This window comes from Chiloscyllium plagiosum, chromosome 41, assembly GCF_004010195.1.
Source record: "Chiloscyllium plagiosum isolate BGI_BamShark_2017 chromosome 41, ASM401019v2, whole genome shotgun sequence".
Taxonomy (NCBI): domain Eukaryota; kingdom Metazoa; phylum Chordata; class Chondrichthyes; order Orectolobiformes; family Hemiscylliidae; genus Chiloscyllium; species Chiloscyllium plagiosum.
The window spans coordinates 11,860,762-11,883,391 of record NC_057750.1 but is presented as its reverse complement, the minus strand read 5'-3'; the positions used below and the strand labels follow the sequence as shown (position 1 = coordinate 11,883,391).

Here is a 22,630-nt window from a genome sequence, read left to right as displayed (position 1 = left end):
CTATAGCTCAAATCCTCCAACCCTGGCAACATCCTTGTAAATCTTTTCTGAACCCTTTCAAGTTTCACAACATCTTTCCGATAGGAAGCCCAGAATTGCACACAATATTCCAACAGTGGCCTAACCAATGTTCTGTACAATCGCAACATAACTTCCCAACTCCTGTACTCTATACTCTGACCAATAAAGGAAAGCATACCAAACGCCTTCCTCACTATCCTATCTACCTGCAACTACTTTTAAGGCACTATGAACCTGCACTCCAAGGTCTCTTTGTTCAGCAACATTCCAGAGGACCTTAGCATTAAGTGTATAAGTCCTGCTAAGATTGGCTTTCCCAAATTGCAGCACCTCGGATTTATGTAAATTAAACTCCAATTGCCATTCCTCAGCCAATTAGATCATCTGATCAAGATTCCATTGTAATCAGAGGTAACCTTCTTTGCTGTCCACTACATCTCCAATTTTGGTGTCATCTGCAAACTTACTAACTATACCACTTATGCTTACATCCAAATCATTTACATAAATGTCTAAAAGCAGTGGACCCAGCACCAATCCTTGTGGCACTCCACTGGTCACAGGCCTCCAAACTGAAAAACAACCCTCCACCACAACCCTCTGTCTTCTACCTTTGAGCCAGATATGAATCCAACTGGCTAGTTCTCCCTGTATTCCATGAGAGCTAACCTTGTTAATCAGTCTCCCATGAGGAACTTTATCAAACGCCTTACTGAAGTCCATATAGATCACATCTACCGCTCTGCCCTCATCAATCCTCTTTGTTATTTCTTCAAAAAACTCAATTAAGTTTGTGAGACATGATTTCCCACGCACAAAGCCACGTTGACTATCCCTAATCAGTCCTTGCCTTTCCAAATACACGTACATCCTGTCCCTCAGGATTCCCTCTGAACAACTTGCCCACCACCGACGTCAGGCTCACTGGTCTATAGTTCCCTGGCTTGTCCTAACCACCTTTCTTAAATAGTGGCACCACGTTAGCCAACCTCCAGTCTCCGGCACCTCACCTATGGCTATCAACAATACAAATATCTCAGCATGAGGCCCAGCAATCACTTCCCTAGTTTCCCACAGAGTTTTTTCTGGGGATTTTCCCCCTTTAATCATTTCAAGACACCCAGCACACCCTCCCTATGGCTATCAACAATACAAATATCTCAGCATGAGGCCCAGCAATCACTTCCCTAGTTTCCCACAGAGTTCTAGGATTTTTTTTCTGGGGATTTTCCCCCTTTAATCATTTCAAGACACCCAGCACACCCTCCTGAGTAAAATGGACATTTTTCAAGATGTCACCATCTAATTCCCCACATTCTATATCTTACATGTGCTTTTCCACAGTAAACACTGATGCAAAATACTCGTGTAATATCTCCCCCATCTCTGCGACTCCACACAAAGGCCGCCCTGCTGATCTTCGAGGGGCCATATTCTCTCCCTAGTTACTCTTTTGTCCTTAACGTATTTGTAAAAACCCTATGGATTCTCTTTAATCCTATTTGCCCAAGCTATCTCATGTCCCCTTTTTACCCTCCTGATTTCCCTCTTAAGTATACTCCTACTACCTTTATAGTCTAAGGATTCATTTGATCTGTCTTGTCCATGCCTGACAAATGCTTCCTTCTTTTTCTTAACAAACCCTCAATTTCTTTAGATATCCAGCATTCTCTATACCTACCAGCCTTTCCTTTTACCCTAATAAGCATATACCGTTTCTGAGGTGTAAGGAGCCATGACAGGACACTGAGGTGCAGGGGAAGGGGAAACCCAACATCTTGTGAAACAAGTCCTTGAACTAGTCTGCCCTAGCACTCGTGACTTCCCCAAGTTGACAGGCCTAATTCAATCCTGCCTCTGCCTCCCTTGAGCAAATAGGGCCCAATGTAGGTCAGCCAAGTTGCCAAATTTCATGACTCAAATTAGCAGCCATTATCGCAATGATCCAGCCCCAGCAACTTGCGTAGGTGTTTCAATTTTAAGTGACAGCCCAAAATGTATATTTTGTACATTCACACTGCATTTGCAAATTTACAAAAGAAAGACGGTGATTACCTGCCACAATATTATTACAATTGTCCCAATGCCTCCAAGGACCGTTGCTTCTGACTAATCTCAAACTTCTGATCAAATGTTGATCACAGAAGCAAATGAAGCCCATACAACTATATTACTGATAACAAATATGCCAGACTTGGAACTAGACTGAAATAAGAGAGATTCATATGGCTGCCAAAAACAACTATTGGCACTTCGAAGAACAAAATGATACTTTGGGCTGCCTTGCAACAATTTATTTTCATAGGATACATAGAATAAAATCTCTAAAGTGTGAAAGCAGGTAATTCGGCCAATTGAGTTCACAATGACCATATGAAGAGCATTTCACTCAGACCCAACCCCCTACCCTTTCCCTGTAACCCTGCTAATTCACCTAGCGGTACATCCCTCGACACAGTGGGCAATTTAGCATAGCCAATCCATCTAACCTGCACATCTTTGGACTGTGGGAAAAAACCGGAGCACTGGAAACAATGTGCAAACTCCACACAGTTGCCCAAGGGTGGCAGCAAACCCGGGTGCTTGGCGCTGTGAGGCAGCAGTGCTAACCACTGATCCTCTGTGCTGCCCCTTTTTTTATTTACAAATGTATACGGGTACTGTCCTTGGATGCTGCCTGACCTGCTGCGCTTTTCCAGCAACATATTTTTCAGCTCTGATCTCCAATTTCTGCAGTCCTCACTTTCTCCTACTGTCATAGAATCCCTACAGTGTGGAAGAAGGCCCTGTTATACCCTTCTATCTAGCATATTGTAAATGGGACTTGATTAGTTTAGGCTATCTGGTCAGCATGAATGAGTTGGACTGAAGAGGCTGTTTCTGTGCTATACACCTCTCTGACTCTATTGTATTGTAAATCTTTACCTGCATCATATAAAACTTGTATATTAAGTTTCATGATTACATGATATCCCAGACAGCTTTACAGTCAATTAGGTACTTTTGGTGTAAATGTAGTCACTGTTGCAATTTAAGAAATTCTGCAGCCAATTTACAGACAGCAAGGTCCCAGAAACTGCATTGAAATGAATGATTAGACAATCCATATTCATGATTAAAACAAATTACTGCAGATGCTGGAAATAAAACCAGAATGTGGAGAAACTCAGGAGAGAAACATAGTTTGTCTTTTAAGTCCACTCTGACTCTTCTTCAGAACTGATGAAACATCAACCCTGTTTCGCTCTCCACAGAGGCTGCCAGATCTGCTAAGTTTCATCAGCACAGTTTGTATGAGTAATGTTAACTTGAATGTATAATCATTGGTTAGGACACTGGGGAGAACTTTTCTACTTGTCTTTGAATGGGGTCGACATCATTAACCTAAGAGGTTTCATTGGAAAGAAAGGACCCCCAACAGTGGGCAACTCCCTTAGAACTGCATACATCACAACAGAAACTTATAAACTTTGGAATTGGCCCTGATCAGGATTGCAAAGGAAGGTACACATATAACTTACAAGCCCTGTTGATTTAATTACAATATCAAATTAAGTCGACAGCACACCCATGTGTAAAGGACAATGGGGAGCCCTTTAATTTACATCACAGGAAAACATAAGAATTAGGAGCCATATTTGACTGTACAGCCCCTCAAGCCTACTCCACGTTCAGTATGATCACGGATAAATCTCTCCCAGCTCCACTTCCCACGCACTCCCACATGCCTAGGTTGCCCATGTGAATAAATACATTCAATGGGAGAGCACCCACAACTTTCTGAGGTGGAAGAGAACCATACAGTATTCTCTATTTTATATCTTAATCTCTCCATGACCAACATTATCTGTCCCACGACGGAATGAATTTTTGCTTCAAACAGCTTTTCAAATGATGAAATTCAGATCCTTACCACCCTGAAAATTAGATTAGATTCCCTACAGTGTGGAAACAGGCCCTTCGGCCCAGCCAGTCCACACCGACCCTCCGAAGAGTGACCCACCCAGACCCATTTCCCGCTGACTAATGCACCTAACACTATGGGCAATTTAGCATGGCCAATTCACCTGACCTGCACATTATCCAAACAAGATCGCAAAGTCCAGATGCTTGGCTAACTGTTATCTGGGAGGAAACCTGAGCACCCGGAGGAAACCCACGCAGACATAGGGAGAACGAGCAAACTCCACACAGACTGTCACCCGAGGCTGGAATCGAAGCTGGTGTTGTGAGGCTGCAGTGCTAACCACTGAGCCACTGTGCCGCCCAGAAAAAATATTTCTATTCATAAAACATTTCTCCTCAACCTCCCTCTGACTAGCCTCTTGAATCCTGTATCATCATGTTTGCAACCAAAGGACATCAGGTCCTTCCCATGCACTCTATCTGGGTCCCTTAAATTTCATGCAGCCCAATTAAATCTTACCATTCGTGCATACTGTTCCAAAGAAAATAAACTTCAGCACATTCAATCTTTCCTCAAAGTTACAATTTTCTATTCCTGGCACAATCATCTGTAAATCTCCTTTGTACCCACTCTAACACAGATTCTTCTTGTAGCATGGTGAGCAGAATTGAATACAATCCCATAGCTTTGGCATAATTGGTATTTTATGCAACTCTTACGTAACAATTCCACTCATATTCCATGCTTTGACTAATAAGAGAACATTTCCTGTGTGCCTTCTTCGCCATTTTATCAACCTATTTAGTCATCTTTAAGAATCTGTGGATATCAATTTAGAGGTCCCTCTGCATTTTTCTCAAATACCAACCAAAAGGTTCATTTTTGCATCATCATGGCCATTATATTTAAGACCTGTTGAAGAGATTGTGCAACAGAAACCAAGAGTCCGAGCACCGAGGTTTGCAAGACACCATTTTCAGCAATGCTCCAGTCACACAAACTCACATTGAACATTACCCTGTGCTTCCTATCACTAAACCAAATTTAAATCTAACTTGCCACTTTCCCCTGTGGAAAGATTTGACAAAATCTTGACAAAAGCTTTACTAAAATCTGTGCTGACGACATCATCTCGTTGACCCTCATTATTTCCTGAAAAATTCCATCAAGTAAATCAGACATGACCTTCTCTTAACAAACCCACAGCGAGTGTCATTGACTAACCCATGCTTATCTGAATGACAATGAATACTGATTCTCAAGTGTAGGTGGTCCTGATGGGCTTATATAGAGTGTATAGGAAGGATCCATTGCCCTTAGAGTTGACTGGTATGCAATACACAGAGGAACCTCGATTATCCGAAAGACACGAGCCCCCAGGAAGTATTCCAGTTGGTTAATCGAATGCCAGATAATCGAATGCCAGATAACAGTTAGCCAAGCATCTGGACTTTGCGATCTTGTTTGGATAATTCGAAATTTGGTTGATTGAATGCCAGATAATTGAGGCTGCTCTGCATTACTGTGGCTCCTCTTTTCTCTCAAAGCAAGGTACAATGGAAAGCAATCAAACCAAATATAGAAACAGTTCCTACAGAGATATAAAAGGAATTTTTAAAAATACTGCAAATAATAGGGTAGCAGAGTGGCGCAGAAGATGTTCATATATACAAAAACAAGTGTCAATGAGGAAAGAAAAGCAATAAGGAGTGAATGATGGAGGGGATATAAACACACACAGACAGGCATGTAATAAAAATAGAAAATCCAAGCAAATCAAAGAATGACTCTACCAACTTCACATTACTGTGTATTCCTCCCAATTGTTTTCCTTTGCAAACGCCTACCCATCTGAAAAGACGAAGCATAAAAGATATACCAAAATAATCAAGGAGAGGGAAAAGCACAAGGACAGCAAAAAAGTATAAGCTAGAGACAAATGTGTAACTAAGATAGAAATTTCAGGTATATCACAGAGAATCTTTCACCATCACACTCCTGAAGAACACAAGTAGTTAATTGTGTAGATCAAACAGATTTAGTCCTTTCAGCTCCAGGAAAATTACAAGCACCAGGCTCAACATTAACAGTTACTAAAGCAATGATAATCAGACATGAATCAAGAGAGTCTTGCAGTTCTGGATTAGATTAGATTAGATTAGATTACAGTGTGGAAACAGGCCCTTCGGCCCAACAAGTCCACAACATCTTTGGACTGTGGGAGGAAACAGGAGCACCCGGAGGAAACCCACGCAGACACGGGGAGAACGTGCAAACTCCACACAGTCAGTCGCCTGAGGCGGGAACTGAACCCGGGTCTCTGGCGCTGTGAAGCAGCAGTGCTAACCACTGTGCCACCGTGCCGCCCACAATAAAGGCTGCTGAACACTTAGCATTCAATCCCAACTGACTCATTGAATGGTAACATCCTTCTACAAGCCAGAAGACTGGGGTTCAAACTCCATGCAAGATGACAGCATATAATCAACGATCACATACTAGTTCAGTACTGAAGAAGTGCTACGGTATCAGAGATGCCATCCTTCAGATAAAATATTAAACTGAGACTCTGTTTGCCCATTAAATGGACATAATGAATCCACAGCACTTTAAGTAGTCCTCAAGCATCAGCATATGCAGTCATTTGTGGAATCTGGTACATTGGCTGCTGCACTATTGGAGGTTCCTGCCTTTTAGTTGAAATGTCAAATCTATATTTACCTGTGAAAAATGAGACTGCTCAGGAGATTGGACATTTTTCTCACGTTAAACATAAATCCTCAATAGCAATAAAACACTGATTGTGGGACTTGGTGGTTTACCAACTTGAAAAGTGACTACATATCACAAATTCTTTATCAGCTATACAGGTACTTACAAACTACAATCATGTCCTCATAAGCATGAAACTCTCATACATTTGAACATCATCTGGCGCTGCAATCCAGTACATATTCACTTTAGCCCATGGAAGGAAGGCAAGTTTAATGCAGTGAACATCTAGAAGCCAGAACAGACATTGCAAAAGAAATGAATGAGGCCTCAGACCGATTCTTAGCAACAATGGTGTGCAAGTGCTGAGTGGGACTTCAGAGACCTTTAAAATAGCAGGAAGAACCCAGAAGCCGAGCTGGGAAATTTTGCTAATGGAGTCACCTACTTTAGTCGCGAAACTCCAGCCCAAAACATCTCTTAAATGCTCCTAACGAGCTGCTCAGAACGAACAAGACGCTGACCCATAATACTGCACAAATCTACAAGGAGAACAGAACGCAAGTGGGAAAGTCACCCTCTGAATATGCTTAACTAATAAATCAAAGCCTGATTACACTGAATTATGCAGTATTGCCAAATGAGTTTGGGCCTCCTGGTCACCAAAGATTTCCCACTAAAAATGCAATTTCTAAAACCAAATCCTGACTAGTTACCATTGAAACATCACAATTTATCTATTTAATGGAAAATGACTTGGAATTCTTTCATGGTTGATTTAATCTTCTGTAACTGGCCTTCAAATAAGAGGCAGCGATATTTAGCTTCCCACCTAGTTTAATCATGAACACAGTAACACCCATTTATTCCCATCAGAATGTCCTACTATCTTGGCCTTAGTTACAACTTTTAATTCATAAACCTCAATATCCAAAATGAAATATCGCATTCAATTGTTGGGTAATAAGAATCCATAGCAAAAGCCACAATAATTAACCAAATATACAAGTCCTGGATCTAACTTAATGCCACCCAACAAATTATTCATCTCAAATTTAGTGAGATATCGAGTGTTATATAGTCTGTGATTACTGAGCCGTGGGTAAAGGGGTTCTTAAACCCAAGGATCTTGGGAACCATTCATTTTATTGAACTGAAGCTACCTAAAAAACAAGATCTCAACTCAAATCAATGCCTTCCCAAATACAAAGTCCCTCCATTGCAGCAATCAGCTTTTTAGCTGGTAAGTAATAGATGAGCAGTTCTCAAACCAAAACTTGGTTGAATACCTTGAATTCAAGATCAGCAAAAACAAAAATCAAATTAGTTCATAGAAATTGCCTCACAGTGTGATGAATATTAAGCAGCTGGAAGTAATTGCCTTACATAACTCCTAATTACTGCGAGCAGGAAGCTGAGTCAGCAATTGCTCAAAGGTGTATAAAAGTTAACAACATTTCCTGGCATACCCGAGTACAGTAGTTGCAAATGGAATGTAAAGGTTGATGGCACAAATGCTCGCTTTCAGTCAGTGTGTTGAAAAACAAGGTAGATATAAATAATTTAAACTCAGATATGGTACAGCAATATGTGTATCTAGGCTTTGGTTTGAAGACCACAAGACTGCCCTGAGCAAACATGTAAAGATATCTCGGTCTACGTTCTCCCCAACTCAGAGTCATTGATCTCGATTGTGAATTGGGGACAGTCACTCAAAGAAACAGAGAAGTATCTGGACAATTCAATCCAGACCTTGGACACACTCTATAACGCGATGTAGAATGGACTGTGGCTGATAGTGTGAGCCAGCAAGGATAGGAAATGAGAATCTGTGGAAGATAATCCCATCCTACAATGTACCCATGAGGGTAAGGATAACTGTTTTTGTTTCATACCTTCTCTGTGGACCGAGCAGGTAGGAAGAGAAAAGAGAGAGAGTTCTAAAAGTTTCAACAATTAGGAGGACAGAACTTTTAGAAATCAAGTGACAGTTCTACATCATATATTACATGCCTGCAGCCAGGGTGAGATACATCCTGAGCTGGCTTGTAAGGATTTTGGAGAAAGTGGAATGACTCAGTGTTTAATGTCTATTTTGGGACCAACAACACAGAACAGTAGGCAAGGAGAGCAGGGTGAAAGAACTTAAAAGTGCAGAGGTCATTGCCTAAACCATGGTTTAGGGAGAATTAGACACGAGCAAATGGACACAGGCCCTGCCTCAGTGTGGTGAGCTTCCACTGCACAGCTTCTATGGTAAGTATAGATATTTTTAAATCAACATGTTGAGACATGTTGCAAGGTGAGACCTGAACTAGGGCCTTCTGGCCCAGAGGTAGGGACATTACCACTGTGTCACATGAGCTCTTACCAGACATTATATAACTCAACTCTAGGGCAGGTGGAACTTGAACTGAGATCTTCTCGTCCAGAGGTAGAGACATTGGCAGTGTGCCACAAGACTCCTATGCTTCTTTGTTGTACCCACATTTGACATACAGGTATTTTTATCAATCTGTTATTGCAGACATATACAGTAGGTGGGACTCAAGTTGCAGATTTTGATTAGCAACAATATACCGCAATGGGGCAGACCAAATTCTAGATAGCTAAAAGCCAAATTTAGCTGGCAGTGCTACCAGGATTTACACACCAATACCTAATTTGGATTCTACTAACTCCCCACACCTCCATACCTTGCAACATTTGCAAGTACACAGATACAAAGCTTAATGGAAATGTGGGTTTTGAGGAGGATGCAAAGAGGTTTCAAGGGGATTCAGGAATCCTCTTTTGGTGCAATGATAGTGTAAATCAACATGTTGATTCAGGAATCAACAGTGATTCCTGAAGAAGGGCTTATGCACGAAACGTCGATTCTCCTGTTCCCTGGATGCTGCCTGACCTGCTGCGCTTTTCCAGCAACACATTTCCAGCAATGATAGTGTCCCTACTCATGATAGGGAGGTCAGAGTACTGCTTCAGAGCTATGTAATAATATTTCTGAACAGGTTCATAAGAAAAATAGACTGATAGAAATGATCAAGAGTATGACAAGTGGAATATAATTAGAGTATCTGTGAAGCTCCACTTTGGTAGGAGAGACAAAGGTCCAGAGTATTTTTATAAATGGTGAGATATTGGAAAATGGAAAGAGGCCTAGGTGCCTTTGTTTCTCAATCACTGAAAGCTCACATGCATGTCCTGAAAGTAATTCAGATGGCAAACGAGTCATTAGACTTTATTGTTAAGATGATTTGAGGGAAGAAGCAATTATTGTCTTTCTTCAGTTGCACAGAACACTAGTGAAACCCCATCTGGAATAGTTCTGGTCTCCTTGCCTTGATAAGCATGTACTTGCCATAGAAGGAATGCAGTGGATGCATCGAGACTGGGCCTGTATTCTCTGGAATTCAGAAGAATGTGACTCAGAAATTTACAATATCCTACAATGGATGAACACAGTAGATGCAGAAAGGATTTTTCTCCGAGCTGTGGTATCTAGATCCAGGGAAGAGAGTCTCAGAATACAAGGTAAACTATGAGTTGAGGAGGAATCTCTTTATTCAGAGGGTGGTGATTCTTAGAAATTCTCTACCTCAGAGGTATGTGGAAGCTCAATCATCAAGCGAGTTCAAGGCAGAAATTTATAGGTTTCTAAATATTAAAGGTATCAAGGGATTTAGGGACAGCACAGGAATATGCTGTTAAGGTAAATGATCAGCCATGATTTGGAATAGAGAGAAGCAGGATTGAGATGTTGGAATGTCCTACTCTCCTACGTTCCAAAGAGCTTGTAACAGCCTTGTTCCAAACATGGACAGAAGAATTGTATTCCAAAGATGCGAATAAGACGAGTGACTGTCCTTGATGTGAAAGCCAGCATGTGACTGACTGTGCCATTTAAAACCACAAATAAAAGTGAGGTCTAGGGGAATCAGAGGAGAAACTCTCCATTAGCTGGAGTCCTAACTAACGCAGCGGAAAATGGCCTTCAAGAGGCAAAAATCAATAATTTAAGTCCTGGGATATTGCTGTAAGAGTTTGTCAGATAGCGCTCCAAGCCCAATAATCCTTAACTGTTTCAGCAATGACCTCCTCTCCATCGTATTTCCAACACAGTGATTGAAAGGGAGAAACGTGAAAAATAATTGCTTCTAAATTTAGGCAAAGCTGGTTTCCATGTGATGAGCCAGAGACAGTTATCTGGGCAAAAGGTTTTAGTGGTTAAAAGAAAAATCAGCAGATCAGCAAGTGACATTCCAAAATAGAATATGATCCAGAACTAGTTTATATCTTTACGGGCAAGAACTCTATCCACCAAAAAAACCCAGCCAGGTCAGAAAGACACAAGACTAAAACAGAAAGTATCTGCAAATTCAAAAAAGAAAACATAAGTCTCATTGAAGAGGTTTGCTAAACCAGCAATGAATGAGAAAACAGATAGCCAGAGCTATAAAGAGAGAATTAAAATAAATTTGTGAGGGATATATCAAGATTAACATAAATTTTACAATCAAGAAAAAGAATTGCTGTGATAGACATGTGTTCTCTATGAGAAATGAATGTTACAAAGATTGGATGGGGAAGTGGGGTTGAGGCAGATCATCCAGGATTACACAAAGTCAAAGACAGCTCAGAAAGTCAACCCTCTAATGGTTTTCAACAGCAACCTGGCATCCTTAATTTCCTTATTATCACGAACACTGCAAGTTTAGGAACACTTAGTTTGCATCAGTTTTTAGTTGCATTGAATATTGAATTCACCAATTTAAACAGCTTAAAAGTATTAATATTGAACCGGCACAGGGATTCCCAAAATTAAACAAAGCAGAGCAATAATCAATAAAGCATTATGGTTTAGACAATGACACGGGTCTTAAAGGAAGTGGGTAACATATCCTTTAGTGGAGGCTTTAATTGCAAAGAGCCCCTAAAAATAAAAAAAGGTCCCCAAGAAAGTCCTAATGATTTCATGAGATAGGAAGAGATGAGGGAAGAAGAATCGTTTCAACCCCTGATTTCCAAATGGTGAAGGACTAAAAATAGGGGACAAACAGGTGAGACTTGGGGTGCTGTAATGATCATCAAAATTAGATTAGATTAGATTGGATTAGATTACTTACAGTGTGGAAACAGGCCCTTTGGCCCAACAAGTCCACACCGCCCCGCCGAAGCACAACCCACCCATACCCCTACATTTACCCCTTACCTAACACTACGGGCAATTTAGCATGGTCAATTCACCTGACCTGCACACCTTTGGACTGTGGGAGGAAACCGGAGCACCCGGAGGAAACCCACGCAGACACGGGGAGAACGTGCGAACTCCACAGTCAGTCGCCTGAGGCGGGAATTGAACCCGGGTCTCTAGCGCTGTGAGGCAACAGTGCTAACCACTGTGCCGCCCACCAAATGTCATGACCAGGTACAGGAAATAATCAGAAATGGAATATCCATCTTTAATTTGAACGGACTACAATATAAATAGACAGAAATGGAGCTTCGGCAATGCAGAGCCTTGTTTAGACCATATCTCATGAGCAGTTCCAGTCACACCTTCGGATTTACAGAGGAACCTCAATTATCCGAAGAAAACCTCAAGGTCTGAAAAAAAATTACATTAAACAGGTATTTCCAACACTGATTGCATCTTTTATTTACAATGATTAAAAATGAATTTGGCTTACTGAAATGCTGAACATCGATGGGAGCCCAGGTACCGTCTCCAAATGACTGACCACCCGCCCTCTCCCTCCGCACACTTTCCCTGGAGTTCTACACAGGGGTGTACCCGAAAAGTCCCTTCCCCAGATAATCTCTGTGGGAGTATGCACACAGTGTGCTGCTCCCTTGTCTACTGAACGGGGAGTGGACTAAGCAAGTGCTTGCTGTGAAAGACTGAAGCGACTGGGCTTGTATACCCTTGAGTTTAGACGACTGAGAGGGGATCTGATTGAGACATATAAGATTATGAAAGGATTGCACACTCTAGCAGCAGGAAACATGTTTCCCCTAATGGGTGAGTGCCGAACCAGAGGTCACAGCTTAAAAATATAGGGTAGACCATTTAGGACATAGATGAGGAGAAACTTCTTCACCCAGAGAGTGGTGGCTGTGTGGAATGCTCTGCCCCAGAGGGCAGTGGAGGCCCAGTCTCTGGATTCATTTAAGAAAGAGTTGGATAGAGCTCTCAAAGATAGTGGAATCAAGGGTTATGGAAATAAGGCAGGAAGAGGACACTGATTAGGAATGATCAGCCATGATCATATTGAATGGCGGTGCAGGCTCGAAGGGCTGAATGGCCTACTCCTGCACCTATTGTCTATCCCAATGAACTGACTTTTTTTTGAGGTGGAGAGGGGCCTTACGCAATGCTGCACATCCCTTATACACAACTGATGTGTCTGCTCAGAAACAAACCCTGAGACAGAGAGAGGGAGCAAGGCAGGCAGAGCGAGGAAAACAGAAACTTTGCAGTCCCAGAGGAGAGGCATTAAATCAGTTAGCCGAATAATCAATTGTCCAAACGAAATACTACCTGCCCATCTCATTCGGACAATTGGGGTTCGTCTATATTAGACTTGGGAATTCAACTTTGATTTACTACAATCATCTCCAAATTCCAAGACTTACATTAGAAAATGAGACCACACAAACGAAGGCTGTATCCACTGTACTTATATTAAAAAAAGGAGGGCGACGGGACAGAAGTTTTTAACATACTAAACGGAACAGGATTGGGTAAATGAGGAGAAACTGTTTCTGCTGGTTACACAGAGTCTAGGATTTCATTGCACAGTTAATTAGAGCAAGACCTTTCACAGTAATGAAATCAGAAAACACAAAGAGACGCAGAAGATTTGAACACTTTTCCGTTTCAGCAACTATGCAATACAACTGTTAGATTTAAAATCTAAGGTTTGTTTTATTGTTAAGCAAAGGTATTAAAAGAGGAGAAGGGTCAAAGGCAGGTACAATGAAGTCAGCAGATTTTTCTAAAAGGTGGAACAGACTTGGAACTAAACTGCCTGTTCATGTTCCCATATTTAAAGCTGTATCCTACCAAGTATCTTTTGCATTTTCTCAAACATATTTTCAGATTAAGGAACTTAGTATTTGTTCCCTTATGATTGGCTGGCATCACCTTACAGTCACAGGTTAGCAGATTGGAAATCCCACTGCAGATTTGAACATATAGTTTAGATGGACTGAAGTGATAACTTCCTAAAGCGTGTGGCAAACTGAGAAGTTAAACCAAGAGCACACTCTGCAAACTCAGGGAGTGCAAAAAAAAGATACAACAGCACTAAGTACAGCACAGTCCTGTTTAACACTCTCAACCTCACCAGTAACAGATTACAGTGTTTCATTATTTATTCAATTGTTCAAGCTGGCTGTCTCAATCCAATGGTTTACGTACTTTGGAATCTGCTAATAAGTTGAAGCTGTTTTCCTTTTTCTTAGTTTATCCCATAAATGGTCTCGGTCCAGGACGGTTTCTGTATGTCACCATTTCATTTGGGGCAGCACAGCCCTCCTGCCTCACAGCGACAGAGACTTAGGTTCAATTCTAGCCTTATGTGGCTGTCTGTATGGAGTTTGCATGTTTAGAATACTTATAATCCCTACATTATGGAAGCAGGCCCTTCGTCCCAAAAAGTCCATACTGACTCTCTGAAGAGTAACCCCTCCCGACCCATTCTCCTACCCTATTGTCGTATATGCACCTAACCTATACACTCCTGAACACTATGGGCAATTTAGCATAGCATGGCAATTCACCTAACCTGCACATCTTTGGATTGTGGGAGGAAACCAGACACCTGTAGGAAACCAACGCAGACTCTGGGACAATATGCAAACTCCACACAAACAGGTTGGAATCGAACCCAGGTCCCTGGCACTGTGAGGCAGCAGTGCTAACCACCACGCCACCATGCAGCCCCATGTTTCCACCAGGTGCTCCAGTTTTCTCCCACAGCACAAAGATGTGCAGTTTAGGTGGTTTGACCATGCTAAATTGCCTTGTAGAGTTCAAGGATATGCAGGCTAGTGGATTTGGCATGGTAAATGTGGGTTTACAGGGGTAGAGTGGTTCTGGGTGAGATGCTCTTTGCAGGGTCAGTCCAAACTCAATGGGTTAAATGGCCTCGACATGCACTGTCATGATTAGAAGATTTCATGCTTTAACTTAGCAACGTTAACTTTTAGATAATCAAATGCAGTGTGGCACTTTCAATATTATCAATACACTTCTCTGCAAAGAAGTGTAGGGTGGGTTTAAAGTCTAAATTTTTCCAGGAAGTTCAGAGGTCTAAACTCTCCCCTCATGCAATTAATTACTCGCCGAATTAAGAAGGATGACCATTGATTGTGCAGCTCTGTTAATCGATTTCTTCATTTCGGACATCGATAGTTTAAGTACCAGGCAAGGTCTCTTCACAATTAAGCATTCCATGTTAAATATTAATTCCAAACAAAACCAATGCTTGTCAAAACAATGCAGCCAAGATGACTGAAGCATAGAAAACCATTCTTCTGCTGAACAGGTTTCCAATAAATCAAAGTTTATATTTCTCAACCCAGCCAAACAGCTTCAAAGCGATTATGAGATTACATTTTATTCAATAATTTGAACGTAGCCAATCTTCCCTACCTAGTGATTACGTGATTTTGTTTTATCCATCAGCAGCAAATGATTACTTCCTACTCAAAAAAAAGGCCTTGAAACTAACTCTGGCAGCTAACAGTTCAGAATAAATATTCAGAAAGCTTCATGACTTCAAAGTTTTTGACCTAAATGTAAACCTGCCACAGAATCAAACTATTTTCTCTTGGCAACACTAATCTAGTGCCCAGTCTCACATGTTGGAAGTAAACACACAAAATACTGGAGAAATCCAGCAGTGGTTCTGAAGAAGTCATACTGGATTCGTGACAGGCTTCTGCCCGAAACATCAATTCCTGCTCCTCAGATGCTGCCTGATCTGCTGTGCTTTTCCAGAGCAACATTTTTTGATACTGGATTCAGACTGAACTCTGTTTCTCTCTCCAAAGATGCTGCCAGACCTAATGACTTTCTCCAGCATACTGTTTTTAATTCGGATTTCCAACATACACGGTATCTCGCATTTATTGAGTGAGAAATTCAGCATTCTTTGGCAGCGTCTATCAGGGTGGAAACAGAGTTAAAATTTCCAGTCCAATGTGACACTTCTTCAGAAATCACCAATCACAAGCCACCTCACCCTAATTAAGACTAAAATTGGGCCCTTGAAGACAGAAACAGGTGAACTTATTATGGAGAACAAAGAAATGGCAGAAGAGTTGAATTGGTACTTTAGATCTGTCTTCACTGGGGAAGACACGAGCAATCTCCCAGATGTAATAGTGGCTGAAGGACCTGAACTGAAGGGAATTTATATTAGGCAGGAAATTGCATTGGAGAGACTGTTAGGTCTGAAGGCTGATAAGTCCCTGGGGCATGATGGTCTGCATCCCAGGGTACTGAAGGAGGTGGCTCTAGAAATCGTGGATGCATTGGTGATCATTTTCCAATGTTCTATAGATTCAGGATCAGTTCCTGTGGATTGGAGGGTGGCTAATGTTGTCCCACTTTTTAAGAAAGGAGGGAGAGAGAAAACAGAGAATTATAGACCAATTAGTCTGACCTCAGTGGTGGGAAAAATGCTGGAGTCAATTATAAAGGACGAAATTACAACACATCTGGATAGGAGTAACAGAATAGGTCAGAGTCAGCATGGAAATATGATGGGGAAATCATGCTTGACTAATCTTCTGGAATTTTTTGAGGATGTAACTCTGAAGATGGACAAGGGAGATCCAGTGGATGTAGTATACCTGGACTTTCAGAAAGCCTTTGATAAAGTCCCACGTAGCAGATTAGTGAGCAAAATTATGGCACATGGTATTAGGGGCAAAATACTGACATGGATTGAAAATTGTTTGGCTGACAGGCAATAAAGAGTAGTGATAAACGGATCCATTTCGGAATGGTGACCAGTGGAGTGCCGCAGGGATCAGTACTGGGACCGCAGCTTTTTACAATGTACATTAATGACATAAATGAAGGTATTAAAAGTAATATTGGCAAATTTGCTGATGACACAAAGCTGGGTGGCAGGGTGAAATGTGAAGAGGTTGTTAGGAGAATACAGGGTGACCTGGTTAGGCTAGGTGAGTGGACGGATGCATGGCAGACGCAGTTTAATGTGGATAAATGTGTGGTTATCCACTTTGGTGGCAAGAACAGGAAGGCAGATTACTACCTAAATGGAGTCAAGTTAGGTAAAGGGGCAGTACAACAAGATCTAGGTGTTCTTGTACATCAGTCAATGAAAGCAAGCATGCAGGTACAGCAGGCAGTGAAGAAAGCTAATAGCATGCTGGCCTTCATAACAAGAGGAATTGAGTATAGAAGCAAAGAGGTCCTTCTGCAGCTGTATATGGCCCTGGTGAGACCGCACCTGGAATATTGTGCGCAGTATTCCTCAAATTTGAGGAAAGACATCCTGGCTATTAAGGGAGTGCAGCGTAGGTTCACGAGGTCAATTCCTGGAATGGCGGGACTACCTTACGCTGAAAGATTGGAGCAACTGGGCTTGTATACGCTTGAGTTTAGAAGGCTGAGAGGGGATCTGATAGAGACGTTTAAGATTATTAAAGGATTGGACAAGCTGGAGGCAGGAAGCATGTTTCTGCTGATGGGTGAGTCCTGAACCAGAGGACACAGTTTAAAAATAAGGGGTAGGCCACTTAGAACAGAGTTGAGGAGAAACCTCTTCATCCAGAGAGTGGTGGGTGTATGGAATGGTCTGCCCCAGAAGGCTGTGGAGGCCAAGTCTCTGGTTACTTTCAAGAAAGAGTTGGGGAGAGCTCTTAAGGATAGTGGAATCAAGGGTTATGGGGATAAGGCAGGAACAGGATACTGATTGAGGATTATCAGCCATGATCAAAATGATTGGTGGTGCTGGCTCAAAGAGCAGAATGGCCTACTCCTGCACCTATTGTCTATTGTCGAATATATCTGAGGTTGTTTGAATATTAAAGTCAAATTCTAAAACCTTGCTGCCTTAAAATACTCTTATATTATCATCAGGAGAACAAATTACTGACCTGGTAATGTGTATTGGGTATAAGCAGGCAGGGAAGGAGTTAAGTTCTAAGTTTTGTGAAACAAGAGGTTCAGCTGAGCATGACTCAGATCAGATAAAAACTTAGAGTTAACAGTGGGGTGCTGGAGGCAAGGGTAATGAGTTAAACAAGGTAGAAAAGCATTCATTATGTGGAGCCATTTAACAAGATGGGTTGCATTCAGTATATGAAGTCAGTTTAACAAGGTGAAAAGTAGTCATTATGTGAAGCCTGTTATTCATTGCGTAACAGCCAATGGCTTAAGCTTTACTATTGACACTCACAGAGTGTAATGGTCACCCAATCAATATGTATGTTGCCTTATCTGGATGCTCCTCCCTGTAAAGTGACTATATAGTTCATTGAGAAACTGTTCCAGAGAAGACCGCGAACTCATGGGCACATGGGAAATCGTTCTCTCTCCCTCCAGGGCCTGGAATAAAAATGAAGGAGATAAAACCATACTGTTTCTTTGAGCATTTTGCTTCGACTTGGGTGGTGTGTGGGGGGGTGGGACAAAACTGATATCATTGTCATTTCACGTATAAGACTTGCATGCATATAGTCATTTTTTTACAATGAAAAGTCCATATAGGTGATTTAGAGGTATGTAAACAGACAAAATTAATACTGATCAAAGAGACATTCAGACAAGTCACCAAGTAACTGACCAATGAGGCAAGTTTCAAACAGATTCGTGAAGATGGAAGAAGTGAAGGATCAAAGTACTTTGGGGAGAGAATTACAGACTTTACAATCTTGACAGGTGAAGATACAGCTAGTGGAGTGGCAGAATTAGGGGATATACAAAAGGCCAGAATTAGAGCAACAGTGTGTTTAGGAAGTTATCAAAATGGAGGTTGGTACATCATCTTTAAAAAACATCCAGAGAAAAATCAGGACAAGTCATTCTACCCTTGCCACGATGCATACCAATTTCAACAAGACGGCCAAGATAAATGAGCTGTGAAACTCCGTAATGTTTGATGGCAGAGGACACTGCAGGACTGAACAATCACATTACAGCATACCTTACAGGTGCCACAACTCATCCAAGAGGGATGAACTGAATCAATGAAGGGCAAGAGCCAAAACATTCTTTTATAAGCACAAGGGGCGGCACGGTGGCTCAGCAGTTAGCACTGCTGCCTCACAGCGCTAGGGACCCAGGTTCAATTCCCGCCTCGAGCAACTGTCTGTGTGGAGTTTGTACGTTCTCCCTGTGTCTCCGGGTGCTCCGGTTTCCTCCCACAATCCAAAGATGTGCAGGTCAGGTGAATTAGCTGTGCTAAATTGCCCAGTGTTAGGTGGAGTGTCAGGGGTAAACGTAGGGGAATGGGTCTGGGTGGGTTGCTCTTCAGAGGGTCGGTGTGGACTTGTTGGGCCGAAGGGCCTGTTTCCACACTGTAGGGAATCTAATCCATGAGAAACAAAAAGTGCTGGAAAAGCTCAGCATGTCTGGCAGCATCAGTGGAGAGAAATCAGAATTAATGTTTCAAGCCCAGTGACCCTTCCTCAGAACTGTTTTTCTTCGTTTACATGGCTTGTCTCTTACCTGCTTGATCCATCAAGTAAACATGACGTGACATGGGGTATGGGAAGATAGATTCTGGTTGTCAAAACAGTCAGAGATGTACAGCACGGAAACAAGGCCTTCGGTCCAACTTGTCTATGCCGACCAGATACCCCAAGCCAATCTAGTCCCACATGCCAGCACTCGGCCCACGTGGTTCCTTTTCAAGGCCAACTATGGAGTCTGTTTCCAGCACCTTTCAGGCTACCACATGGGGGCAAACAACCATCTGTTTGTGCTTATAAAGACGTCAACTACAAACTAAAATGGGGCTTTCGTATTTCCATGAAATCAAACAAAAAGGCTTTCACACAGAATAACTGCAGATTCACTGTACTTGGAACACTGGTTCCTAAAGAAGGGCTTATGCCCCGAAACGTGGATTTTCCTGTTCCCTGGATGCTGCCTGACCTGCTGCGCTTTTCCAGCAACACATTTCCAACACTGAATCTGCCTTCTTGCCACAGATGCAAAGTCTTTCCAGCAGCTTCTGTTTCAGATCTTCAACACCCACAGTTCATTGCTTTATTTTAACTGTGGGCTCTAATGGGTTGAGAACCAAAGACGAGTCATTTAAAAGGGGCAGGAAATGGATGAGATCAGCGACAAAAACATGTTTCACTCCAGCAACACCCCCGTGCTCTCCCTCTAAAGGTAGGTCTATGGCTGCGACTGCGCCTGCGCACAGCTTACCTGCCGGAGGTCCACGCATGCGCGCCAAGGCCTTACCTGACCGGGATCTCTCCGCCTCCTCTTGTCGTTGCTGTTCGGCGGCGGCGGCGGCTGCGGCTGCCGCTACTCGTTCCTCCTCAGCGGCACGGTCCAAAGCTGCCTGCAGCCGCTCCTGCAGGTCCGCCTTGAGGCCCTTTGTGTCAAGGCCACGTCTGTGCAGCTCCTCCTTGAGCTCGTTCACTTTTAGTTTCCGTACGTCCAACGAACTCATCCCCGTGTTTTTAAATTAAAACTGTTTTTTTTAAATTTTCTTCTAAACAAATGCACCAGCACCGACCGTAAAAACGGCTCAGTAATGCGAGAGACCACGCGAAGGAAAACAATAAATACATGCACCGCTCCAATCGATTGGCAAAAGGTTAAAAAAAAGGGACACTTTGGATTCTATAAAGAAAATTCCTCTCGCTCGCCGCGGCGTCTGACGAAACAAAATGGCCGCCGTCTCCCTGCACCCACTTTGGTGGCGGCAGGCGCAGCCAAACCCACTTTTCTCTCCGCGCTCCTCATTGGTCATCAACTGCTCACAATGCGCCTGCTGTTACCAAATCGCCAATCAGGAGCCACCTCGCAGCCGGCCTGCCGTTTGCTTCCGCCGATGGTTTGTGTTGACGCCTTTCATTGGCCCTCCTTCCCCGCAGCTTGAAACGGGATAGTAACTTGTGGGCCCTGGTTTGTATGTGTCGTGTGACCAATAACAATTGGACTTGCAGAAGCGCAAGTTCTGTGCCCAAAGGCCCAATCAACGTCCAGAGTCGAAGCTCTAACCTCTATCCGCTACTGCCATTGGACATTAACGTTCCAGATTGTCTGGAAAGTTGAATGGGCTGTTCAGGTGTCAATCAAAACCACTCCTGCTTCCACCCCCTCCCCAGGGAAAATGATATTGTTAATAAGGATGAAAGTGGAATCTCAAGAGATGTAAAAAAAACTCTTCATTACAGAGGCACATCTAATAAAAGATCTATTAAAAATAAACACAACTACCATAAAATTTTGCAAGTAAATGATATTGAAATGAGAGATAATTGAATAGTAGTGATGTTACTGGGTCAATAATCTACAAGCCAGTAATAAAACGCCAGTTTTGAGAACATTTGTAGCTCAGGTTGAGGTTCTGGGTGTAGGTTTGATCTCTGAGCTGGAAGGTTCATTTTCACACATTTCATCACTATGCTAAGTAACATCTTCAGTGAACCTCCAGACTAAGCACTGCTGGTATTTCCGGCTTTCTATTTATATGTTTGGGTTTCCTTGGGTTGTTGATGTCATTTCCTGTGGTGACATCATTTCCTGTTATTTTTCTCAGGGGGTGGTCAATGGGATCCAAGTCAGTGTGTTTGTTGATAGTGTTCCAGTTGGAATGTACGGATGAGGAAAAGGGTTCTGGACAGGATGAGCCAGCTGACCACGGCACCATAGTGCAGAAGGCCATTCAAGAGGGGGGAGCAAAAAGACAAGTAGTTGTTATAGGGGATTCATATGTCATATTAAAAAAAGTACTTGTCACTCTACAAGTAAATGTTTTTCACAAAAAAGACTGGGTGTTGGCCTGCTAAAAATATCAGTATTTGCATCCAAACCTCTAACATCTGCTGAGCCAGATATGACTCCAAAATCTGCTGAGCCATATACGACTCCAACATCTGCTAAAGCAGATACAACAAAGAATAATTTTAATCAAATGTGCATAGATGAGATGTTCCATACATACTTCCAAAGGAGAAAGGCTATAGTGGAGACTTGTCATCATCCATGGGAGCAAATCTACAAGAAAAAGGTCTATGAAATAAAATCAAGAAAGCAGAGTTTACACTGGGACTTGAAAGTTATAATTTCACCTTAATGCAATCCATGGAGAGAAATGATCTTGTTCAATGCCATTTGTCTATTGCCACATGAAAATCATGATCCATAAGATTTAGATGTAAAAATACACCAGCTAGCAACATTATACCTCTGAAATGGAGTAAAATCAGAGACATGATTAGTATAGATAAGGTTCAGATGCTCTCTCATCAAATGATCCTAAGGTTTCCTAATTAGATACAGCAAACAAAGTCAGGAATACATTGTGATGATTTTCTTTGTATGCATTTTTGAATTGTTGAAGTCAGCACTCATTGAATATTGTAACTTTCAGGGGAGACACAATTCCAAGGGACCGTCATATTTAAGTCCAACTGCTGATTTACATTTAACTGTTCCAAATATTAGTTAGGTTTAATTTTGCCAAGAAAAAAGGCAGGCATGTTGCAAGGTTTTCAACAAGTCAATTAAAATTATTCCAGTTGTTACCAAAAAGCAGTTTCCATGTCACAATCAGTTGGAAAAGATGTCAAAGACAGAAGCAAGCGCTGTGCAGAAAGAAACAGTTGAGCTCCACCTTTGAAATTTAACTATACTGGTAATGTGTAGTTGGGGACGTGGAGAAGTCAAGAGCATGAGGACAGCTCTGTACAGTTTGAAATTAGTTTTTGGGAATTTTTGGGAACTATGTATTGGAGTTAAGACTCTAAGTGTTGAGAGAA

The 22,630-nt window shown here is 42.1% G+C and overlaps 1 protein-coding gene across 1 annotated transcript in view; it reads right to left on the bottom strand.

The window, feature by feature from the left end:
* Positions 1–20,711, bottom strand: part of LOC122542868 (heterogeneous nuclear ribonucleoprotein U-like protein 1) — an 81,198-nt gene extending 60,487 nt beyond the window's left edge. Inside the window, exon 1 of the mRNA XM_043680971.1 lies at positions 20,100–20,711. Coding sequence (XP_043536906.1) covers positions 20,100–20,313 — 214 coding nt within the window. The 5' untranslated portion in view covers positions 20,314–20,711. The remainder of the gene's footprint in view (positions 1–20,099) is intronic.
* Between the last annotated feature and the right edge of the window lie 1,919 nt (positions 20,712–22,630).